Source organism: Myotis nattereri (assembly GCF_964212035.1).
Source record: "Myotis nattereri genome assembly, chromosome: 2".
NCBI classification, from domain to species: Eukaryota; Metazoa; Chordata; class Mammalia; order Chiroptera; family Vespertilionidae; genus Myotis; species Myotis nattereri.
This window is the reverse complement of record NC_138076.1, coordinates 155,322,515-155,333,643: the sequence shown is the minus strand read 5'-3', so window position 1 is coordinate 155,333,643 and position 11,129 is coordinate 155,322,515. Positions and strand designations below refer to the sequence as shown.

General features: G+C 42.3%; 1 protein-coding gene across 1 annotated transcript in view; it reads right to left on the bottom strand.

The window, feature by feature from the left end:
* Positions 1-8,208: 8,208 nt before the first annotated feature.
* The window catches only part of PPM1H (protein phosphatase, Mg2+/Mn2+ dependent 1H), a gene marked incomplete at both ends in the record, with an annotated part of 236,734 nt that continues 233,813 nt past the window's right edge, over positions 8,209-11,129 (bottom strand). The window contains one exon of the mRNA XM_081082895.1: positions 8,209-8,356. Within this exon, the coding sequence (XP_080939021.1) occupies positions 8,209-8,356 (148 nt within the window). The remainder of the gene's footprint in view (positions 8,357-11,129) is intronic.

The window sequence follows — 11,129 nt, the reverse complement described above, 5'->3', positions numbered from 1 at the left end:
TCACAGGCCAAACCAGATTCAAGGGGTGGGGAAACAAATGCCACTTCTTGCTGGAAAAAAGAACATTTATGAACACACATAGAAGGCATTGTTGGCAGCCACCTTGGAGACAATCTACCACATCTTTCAAGAGCTAATCTGATAAACTAAGCTTGCTTATAAGAGAATGTTAGAAAACTCCTCTAATCTTCAGGAATCTAATCCAGGGATTGATTCTTTTCATGAGTCTGTACTACTGAGTGAGGCATCATAAGCATTAGGGTACAAGTAAAGTTGAAAAAAGCTGTGGGTTTTACAACAAAATCACTCTTAAGATGAGTATTTTTCTATCTAATTAGCTCCTTTGAACTCATCTTCAGATAAGCAGTAGCCAACTTTTAGTTTTATTTGTGAATCAATATTTTGATTATTTTTAACACTATTATATTTTCTAGATTACTTTTTACTTCCTAGACTCTAAAACTAAATAGAATTAACATTCTTTGATGCCTTATCTCACCTGTTAAGATTCCTTTATAAGATGGTACATTTTACTAGCATTTTGTAGTACTTAACATGTTTAAGTGACTAAGTAAAGTTTGGACTCTTACTGTCTTTGGCGAGAATATTAGTTACTACCCCTCTCACTAAAGAATACCTTTTGGGATAAGAAGTCTGTTAGGTCGGAGAGAGCCCAGGATCAGATACATGCAGACATGTGATGAGATAATGGACTACCCCTGGCATTTCTAACAGATCAGCATGCCAGACACAGATACTGGCTTCTCCACGACTCCCACACAGATACTGACTCATTCCTGAATACCTTGCTGACCCCTGCAGCTGAAACTTTCTCGGCTGAATACCTCAGCTCATGTCCCCACCCCTCACCCAACTGCAGTATAAAAAAAGCACCCCCCTCCCTGTTGGCGTGAACCCACGTGCCCTGTCCTTGGGGTTACGTGGGTCTCTCCCGGGGACGCAGAAATAAACCTTTTCCTTTCCTTTCTTTTCTGATTCACTGGACTCTCTATTTCTTGTGCCACCTCCTGAGCCACCTAACCTAACAAAGTCAATCCAACAAGAGGACATATATTTGTAAATATTTATGTACCAAACATAGGGGCACCTAAAACATAAAGTAAATATTAACAGACCTACAGGGAGCAATAGATAACATAACTATAATAGTAGGGAACTTTAATACCCTACTTACCATCAGTGGATAGATCATCAGGACAGAAAAACCCATAAAAAATTGGCCTTAAAAGACATATGTAGACCAGATGGAATTAACCAGATATATATAGAACATTCCATCCAAAAGCAACAGAGTACACATTATTCTCAAGTGTATGTGGGACATTGTTCATGACACAAAACAAGACTTAACAAATTTAAGAAGATTTAAAATCATATGAAGCATATTTCTGACCACAGTGTTATGAGACTAGAAATAAATTATAAGAAGAAAACTGGAAAATTCAAATATGTGGAGATTAAACAACATGCTACTGAACAAACAAATGGTCAATGAAGAAACCAGAAGAGATATAAAAAGTATCTTGATACAAATGGAAATGGAAATACAACATATAAAATATGCAGTAAAAGCAGTTCTAAGATGGAAGTTCATAGCGATAAATGCCTACCTCAGGAATCAAGAAAAATCTCAAATAAATAATGGATTAAAGACTTGAAAATAAGACCTGGAACCATAAAACTCCTAGAAGAAAACTTCATCAGTAAGCTCCTTGACATTGGTCTTGAGAACGATTTTTTTTTTAAAATATATTTTATTGATTTTTTACAGAGAGGAAGGGAGAGAGATAGAGAGCTAGAAACATCGATGAGAGAGAAAGATCGACCAGCCGCCTCCTGCACATCCCCCACTGGGGATATGCCCGCAACCCAGGCACATGCCCTTGACCGGAATCGAACCCGGGACCCCCCAGTCCGCAGGCCGATGCTCTATCCACTGAGCCAAACCGGTCTCGGCTTGAGAACGATTTTTTTGTGTATTTGACAATAAATGTGAATGTAACAAAAGCAAAAATAAACACGTGGGACTACATTAAACTAAAAAGCTTCTGCAGAGCAAAGGAAACCATCAACAAAATGAAAAGGCAACCTACGGAATGGGAGAAAATAGTTGCAAATCCCATATAAAGGGATTAAAATCCAGAATATATAAAGAACTCATACAACTCAATAAAAACAAACAGTCCAATTAAAAAATGGGCAGAAGGTCCGAATAGATATTTTTCCATACAAATGGCCAATAGGTACATGAAAAGATGCTCAACATCAGTAATCATCAGTGAAATGCAAATCAAAACCACAATGAGATATCCCCTTACACCTGTTACAATGGCTGCTATAAAAAAGACAAGAAGTAACAAGTGTTGGCAGAGATGTGGAGAAAAAGGAACCCTTGTGCCTTGTTGGTAAGCATGTAAATGGTGTAGCCACCATAGAAAACAGTATGGAGATTCCTCAGAAAAATTAAATACAGAACTACCATATGATCCAACAATCCCACTTATGGCTATTTATCCAAACAAAACAAACACTGACTCACAAAAGATATATGCACCCTATGTTCATTGCAGAATTTACAATAGCCAAGATATAAAAACAACCTAAATGTTCATCAACGGATGAATGGATAAAGAATATGTAATGCACACACACACACACACACACACACACTGGAACATTCTTTAGTCATAAAAAAAGAATAAAATCTTGCCATTTGCAACAGCATGGATAGACCTGAGGGTACTATGCTAAGCAAAATAGAGAAATACAAATACCATATAATCTCACATAGATATGGTATTTTAAAAAAACAAAACAACTAATAAATACAGAGAATATATTGGTGGTTGTCTGAGGTGGGGTGGGGGTTGGGCAAAATGAGTGAAGAAGTCAAAGGTACAAGTTCCAGTTATAAAATAAATTAGTCGCGGGAATATAATGTACAGCATGGTGATTATCCTATACAATAAAAGGCCAGGGACCATAAGCATAATGACCGGAATGACCGCTCAACCAGTCGTCATGAGGTGCATTGACCACCTCTCGGCCCCTCCCACCCCCCCACCCCTCCAGCCCCCCAGCCTGCGAGGGGCAGCGGTGAGGGGGGGGGGGCGGCGAGGACGAGCAGTGGCGGGTGGGGTGGCCAGCAGCGCGGGTGGGCTGCGCTAGGCCTCTAGTAGTTAATAATACTGTATTGCATATTTGAGTGCTGCTAAGAGTAGAATTTAAAAGTTCCCATCATAAGGAAAAAATCTGTAACTATGGATGATGACAGACATTAACTACTTATTGTAGTGATCATATTACAATATATCCAAATATCAAATCATTATGTTTATACTTGAAACTAATATGTCAATTATACCCCAATAAAATAAAAAAGAATACCTCTTGGGAGTAATATCCATGGTCATTCTTCTGGTGGCATTGTTGAAATGTGTAGCCTTTACTGCTGCTGTTCCTGTGAGGATTGTTAGTGGTGGCATCTGTTCCCTTTTGATTCACTTTTGAACGTTCACAGTTGGTAACTCCACATTAGGCCATGACACTCTCCCCTCATTCCATTACCTGATATGAAGGAACTTCATAGTGGATTGAAGAAGTGACACAAAAAGTTTTGCTAACGGTGTCCTATATACATATATATAATATTTTATTTTAAAACATAATTGAGCATATACATCTCTTTAGCTTTTTCCAGGGAACATTGCACCTAAGTTTTGAAACACACAAAATAGATCCCCATTACTGAACAGTTTTCACTTTTGGGTTACAAAAGTCAAGATTTCACAATCACAAAGCATAAAGGTACATGGTTCTGAAATCATTTTCAGGCATATTCCTCTCATTCTCTGCACGTAGGGTGTTTCTGGAAACCCAGACCTTATGATACATTCCTTACAAATGGTCTCCACTGAGGGCCTTCCTGGGTCTCCAGAAGAAACAAAGAAAATGGAGGCAAAACAGGAGGGAAGGAGTAACCTCAGGACGCCTCAAACAAACACAAATACTATGGAGGATTAGAAGAGTGGAGGACATAAGGTTCTCCTTCAAGTACATCACAGTAGAAAACAACAACACGTACAGCCTCATTTGGTCACTGTCTACCTGGTCTCTGCATGAACAAAACTGCATCTAAGATGCAAAGGAAAAATTAAAGCTATTTACAGATAACGCCATGAATTGGAAAGTGCAGTGCTCCTCAGACGGGCACCCAGATATGGTGCTCACATAAGAGGCAAATCGGGCTGCTCATGTAGTGTCTTGAAAAATCCCCGTCACCAACAAAAAACCAGTTTGCTCAGCAAGATGGGCTGTGGTGTACAGGCTGCAAAATTTCTCTGCAATTGTAAATCCTCAAAAATCCAAGTTCCTGTTATATGCTTTTTACTTTTTTCTTAGATCTGGTAACTTTTTGGGTCAGCCGGGTTCTTTGCATAGACAATGACTCTCACTGCTTTCTCCAAGTGTCCCAGAAGCACTAACTTACTGAAAATAGAAACTCATAAAAGCTTAATAGATTCACTCTGAAAAGAGTGGAACTGCTGGGTCATTTAAGGAATGGCAAGATCCTCAAACTGTGATGGAAAGAAAACCACTGACCACTTGTGGCCTTGTAAATTAAAGATGACGGGCAGATGGGAAAGGAGGTGAGATCAAGAGGAGAATTAGAGTTTTAAAGATTTGGGAGATTTTTTTTCTAAGTGTTTTCTTTCTAATCTTCCTGGTAAACCAGAAAACCCTCCCTGGATGGCCACGATCCTAGGCCAAATCTGGGTACCAGGACATTCATCCCTGCCTACCAATATCTATCTACTGTGGTAGATCTCCCAAAAATAAATGAATACTTAGAAGAGTAAGAAGAGAGTGCGCACAGCTGACTTCACATAGTCTCATGGAGGTAAACTGCTAAGGATTGAAAACATTAAGCACCCTAAATTTCCCAAAGCTGAATACTGTGGAAAAGAACTGAAATTCCCACTTTGAGGCAGGGTGGTGGGGGGCTTTGTCTTAGTAGTTGGCCTAGCCGATTTTCAGTTCTATCCAAGAGGAGCAGTTATGTAAACACAACCACTGCAGAACATCCCCTCCTCCTTCTGACTGCTGGCACTGCTCTGATTTCAGGCGTTCAGATAACAAAGGTTTGGCTGTTGCCTGGGAAGATGATGCAGTATGGATGAAGTGTAAAGTTGCTCTCTTTAAGGAAGAGAGTGTCAGATATTTGAAAGAGCAGGGACCAGCCCAACAACAAGATTGAGAACTGGAAGAGCCTTTCATTAAAGGAAGTGGCCACACATCTCCAAGACAACCATAAAGACTTGACTAGGAAAACAAGACTTCCTCTGAGGCTATGAGGACAAGCAGATTGGGCTACAACTCAGATACGGACGATTTCAGAACCACGTATACACACATTCTGCAGAATTTTGAGTGTTGCCTTTAGACCAGCCGTGGGCAAACTACGGCTCGCTTGAAATGAATAAAACTATTGAAAAAAAAGACCGTACCCTTTTATGTAATTATGTTTACTTTGAATTTATATTAGTTCACACAAACACTCCATCCATGCTTTTGTTCCAGCCTTTTGGTCCAGTTTAAGAACCCATTGTGGCCCTCGAGTCAAAAAGTTTGCCCACCCCTGCTTTAGACCCTTCCAGGAATGCTCCAGGACCCTACCTGTTATGTAGACACCATTACTGCTCTGAGATGGGATGATGTAGGGTCTGGGTAAAAAATAAAGCTAAAACCGAGTAAGTTCAATGCACAGAGAGGTATTAGTACTGGGTAGATTTTTCCATGAGCATAACAAATAATTTTTCCACATTTGATTTATTCACCTCATTTGTAGTTTTCCTCCCATACTCCCAATAGAATCATGGCTTCAGCTTGCTACTGAGCTCTTTTTACCCAACGGGGCTTATGAAAAGAATTCCTAGTTACCCAACTAAAGCAGTAGGACTAAATGTGCAAGACTAGGATACACTGAGTACGGGAGTTCCAGAGTTTTTCCCGAGACATGCCTTGGCAGTAAATGAATTGATAAATTAAGACATGTCGTATCTACATGTCTGCATTGACACTCTGACTCTTGTGGCTCAATTAAAACTGGAGAAGCTCAAGATAGGGAGTACATAAAAGCTCAGGAAAGGGAAAAGAAATGAAAGGCAATGGAAACATAGGAAAGAGGTGACTGCTTCCTAAAGCTGATAACTTGGAATCCTCCAAGGGAAACTCTCAAGATTCCAATTTATATGTGGGTTAGGGAGTCAAGGCAGGAACAGAAAATGGACCACACTGCTGTAGGATGCCTGCATGTTTTTCCATAGCATAATATTCTGCCAGAGAAGCAAACTGTCTACCATAAACTTCTCTCCACAGAGTGACTGGGGTAGCTAAGATTTATCGGAGGAGGAGGGACACTACCAGATGAAGAGGATGCCTGACAAGGTTGTAGTCCAGTTCTTCCCAGACAACATTTTGGCAACCACCTGATGGATGAATTCCCACAGTACTTCATCCACCAGGCTGAGCACTGTTTCCACACTGTGGGATGAACATAGAATAGGAAGGCTCCAGGCCATTCCTAAAAAAATATCTATAAATCCAGGTATGCAGGTGATGAACTCTCCTGGAGGAAAGGTCCTGTCTTCTCCTGTGGGGAAGGGTTTCAGAAACATGAGAACTGGAATGGGCTCTCCAGCATTTTGGGGGACCACCACAATGGCTCTTTCTTCATTGAATGTTTTAATTACAAGAAGTCCAGATGGTGGTGATACTGCAGGAACTCTTCAGGAAGAAGGCTCAGTAATGGGATGTTGCTCTACAAGGTACCCATGCAGAGCAGCAGTCTAAGAGATAGAAGAGATTGCTAAACATCTATTTTTCAGTTCCTTCAGGCAGTGAAGCACCTGGCAGATCTGATCTGTCCACTGCTTCTGTGGATGCTCCAGGAGGAACACTCAGAGGGAACAGTAGTCTAAGTGGTTGGGTGGCTGGGACCTGGAGAAGGAGCATGTGAATGGCCAGTCAACCCAATTTAAATTCTGTTTCATCATATTCAGTCTGAGTGGGTCTTGTCCAAAGATGGTGGGGAGAGGGCCTGCTGTTCCCTGACAGACTCTGATGCTTACACATTGTTTGGAGTGGGCCTGGGACCCCCTGCAGCCCATGAAATCTGGATTTAAAGTGGAGGGAAGGTTCTGAAATGAGGTGTGGTGAACTGACTGACATTAAGGGACTTCCCACACAGCTCTATTAAACACTGCTTTACGTGTGTACTTGTGGCACAGCAAGGATGGGTTGGGGTCTGGAAGCAATCATTCCAGAAATGAAAACCCAGATTCAGAAACCAACAGAAACCTCAAACAACACAAGGGAGACCCTTGAAGACAAAAGAGGAACTGCTGGCCCAAAGAAATACCCCAAATTTCGTGAAAACACTGATTTAGTGGAAAAAAAAAATCAACCTAGAAACAAATTATTACACAACAAAGACAGCACTCTGTTAGCCAGGGCACTGCTCCAGAGGTCTGCCTGGGTGGTGTGGGTTACAGGATACAGTGACAGCCTGGGTTGGACTTGGACACACAAATTCCTCAGCAAGGAGTTGGAAAGTCCCAGGCCTGGTCTATGGAAACAATTAAGATTCAAGAAATTAAACCTTACCCCATCATCATCATCATGAAAGAATAGAGAGAGACACACACATAGATAGCATTCCCTGAAATAAATCTCAGGCTTAGTAGAAGGTGGGCGCTCACACTTTCTGAGGCATGATCCCCAATGTTCCAACCCGTAGACAAATTGGCAGCTTGACAGACGAAGAGTCTTCTGCCAGTTACACCTGAAAATGGCTGCCCCAGCATTCCAGATAAAATAAATATGATTATGTGCCCAAAATAGGCAATGGCCACGTAGGAGGCCTATTGAAGGAACCAAAAGAAACAACACTCAGTAGCAGCCTTTAGGTTTTGCTTTTGTTGAGTGTCCAGACCTGTTAACTAAAGCGGTAACTGAAACCTATTGATCCTCTTGAAACACAGCCAGAGGCTTTGGGCAGCAAACTCTCCATCTGGGCTGGGAAGAGGTGGCACCATCTGGAACTCTGCTGGGGCACTTCCCAGTCCTGCCCTGCCAAGAGGCATCCCAGCTTTCTTCCTTCTGATCTTCCAATCCCCTGAGTTGTTTTCATGACAGTTTATTTCCATGTATTAAAGGAATGACATATACAGAAATGTCATCTCCTGAGCCCAGTCGGTCATTAGATATCCGCCATCCTCTGTCCTTCAGGACACCACGAGCACGCATCACCAGGTCCTGAGCTGCCAGTGTGTACCTGTGCAGGGAGGAGCAAGAGCAAGACCATCAGTGCAGTATCAGGCAAAAGCTGGGGTCAGGCAAAGTTAGAAAGAAGGTATCACTATAGGTACATAAACAGTTTTTGGATACTCTTAAAGTCTCAAAAGACTAGGTCACCTTTTTCCACATGTGGGATGCCTAATATAAATTACTAGAGGCCCGGTGCATGAAATTCGTACATGGGGGTGGGGGTGGGGTGGGGTTCCTCAGCCGGGCCTGCGCCCTCTTATAGTCCGGGACCCCTCGGGGGATGTCCGCCTGCCGGCTTAGGCCCGATTCCCTGGGGATCGGGCCTAAGCTGGCAGTCAGACTTCCCTTTCCCAGTCTGGGGCTCTCGCAGTCCAGGACCCCTCACTCCTCACTGCCCACCTGCAATGGAGGCGGGAGAGGTTCCTGCCACTGCCGCTGTGCTTGCCAGTTGTGAGTCTGGCTTCTGGCTGAGTGGTGCTCCCCCTGTGGGAGTGCACTGACCACCAGGGGGTAGCTCCTGCATTGAGCATCTGCTCCCTGGTGGTCAGTGCGCATTATAGTGACTGGTTGTTCCGCCGTTTGGTCGATTTGCATATTAGGGTTTTATTATATAGGATTTTTTAGATGGTACAGTGGGGCCTTGACTTACGAGTGTCCCGACTAACGACTTTTTCGAGATACAAGCCGTCTCTCGGCCGATTTTTTGCTTTGAGTTGCGAGCTAAAATTCGGGTTACGAGCCAGCTTCAGATACCCCACCGCTAGTTGGCGCAGTGAACGTCACAGTGAACGCCACAACATCAGCCCAGCATCACATGTCTCACTTGTTCACTTTATGATTTGACATACGAGTAATTTGAGTTATGAGCTCCGTCACGGAACGAATTAAACTCGTAAGTCAAGGCCCCACTGTAGTTGGACAAGACACTAGGTGCATTAAATAACCTAAATTAATCTGTTGTTCAGTCCTCTTTTGAGGTTTATGATGATGATAAGGACAGAGTCAAAGTTTGGTGCACGGACTTGCTCAGGCTCAGGGTTTTCCATGGCAAACAGTGTCTAGCTAAAAAAGTACACGGGAAAAATAAGACCTTTTATTTTCAGTTATGCTTATTTTTAGGACCATGTTCCTTTTAGCACAAAGGATAGTCATTTTCCATTTTTGGTGGGGGTAAAATTTGCTTTTTAAAAGTGAGTTGATTTAAAGAAAAATATTAATGATACACACGTAGCATAGAAATATAGTAAAAATGGGAAGGTTTTATGCTGGGAGCCGGTCCATCCTTGCTGTTTCAAGGGACCTGGCATATATGGCATCCTGTTCTTAATGTTTGCTCACCTTCTTGGCACTATGTGTTTTAACCAAGGTCACCTCTTTGAGAAAGGTTGTTTCTCCAGGTAGGGATTTCCCCCTGAAGTTAGGGAGGGAATAAAACCCCTTAACTAAGTGCCAGGCGGGTAATTAATCACTTTAACTATGAACAATCATGCTTAAGCTACATAATCTTTACTCCCTGGAATGGAGATAAGAAACGCCCTAACCTTTGGAATAGAGATTGATAGGATTGGAATCAACTGGTATAAATACAGATGTAAGAAGACAGAACTTAGAAGACAGAACTTAGAAGACAGAACCTAGACACAGAACCTAGACACAGAACCTACACAGAACCTAGAGAGAAGAACTTCACTGGAGAGAACATGGCAAAAGATCCTGGACTGAACCTGACTACAGAAATTGGCAAGAGAACCTGACTAGAACCTGGTGACTGAACCTGGCTGGAGAACCTGGACAGAACCTGGCTGGAGAACCTAGCGAGGGAACATGGCTACAGAACCTGGCTGGAGAACCTAGCAAGAGAACATGGACACAGACCCTGGCTGGAGATCCTAACCAGAACTTCGCTGGAGATCCTGGCTAGGCTGCTGATCAACTGAACGCTGTCTCCGTGTCATTCCTTCTTCGCCGACTCCGTCCACACCTTTTGGGACCCCTGGACCTGCTGGGGTTGGACCCCAGCAGTTTTATTGGTAAATGACTGGTAAATCCTGATCTGTGTGAGCTGTTCCACCCACCCTTATCTATGCTACACTCTCCTCTCTCTCTTTCTCTCCCCCTCCCCCTTCCTCTCTGAAGTCAATTAAAACATATTTAAAAAGAAAAAAAAAATAACTGATATAAGCTGATGGAAAGTATTAATACGTAGTGAAAGACAAATGTGGGAGGTGATTTGGGTGGGTGTGGGCATAGGTTAGCCTCGAGGCAAAAAACCTGAGACAAAACATTGGCAGATGCCTATAGAAATACTGATTAGAAAGTCTTTGCTGGCAGATTTCAAAGAAATTTAGTTTCACCAGTAGGACCATATTTATTGTGGATGGATTACTCTCTTAGCCTATGACATTAAACATGATTCACCTTTATTCTGATTTCATGTTCACCAATAACCTGTTTATGATCTACCTCCCTGTAAAGGCCTGCCTACAGGGAAAGACTAAGCTAATCACTTAGAGTTTTAGAATATCAGTCAGTTATATTTTTCCATATAAATGTCAACTGGCATTTTGGTTTGCAGATCAATCTTGTAAGCTTGGTTAAGGTGAGCTGAGTTCTGATAATGAATCTGTTCTTTGTGTGATTAAACTAGTTTCTGAACCTGAAAAGCTAAAAGCTAGACTCTGGTAAATCACCAAGGTAATAAATGCCATCCTATAAGGAAGGCCTCCTAGAAGCCAGCCCCTGGACCTTTAATAAGAGACATGCTGATATTACCAGTGGCC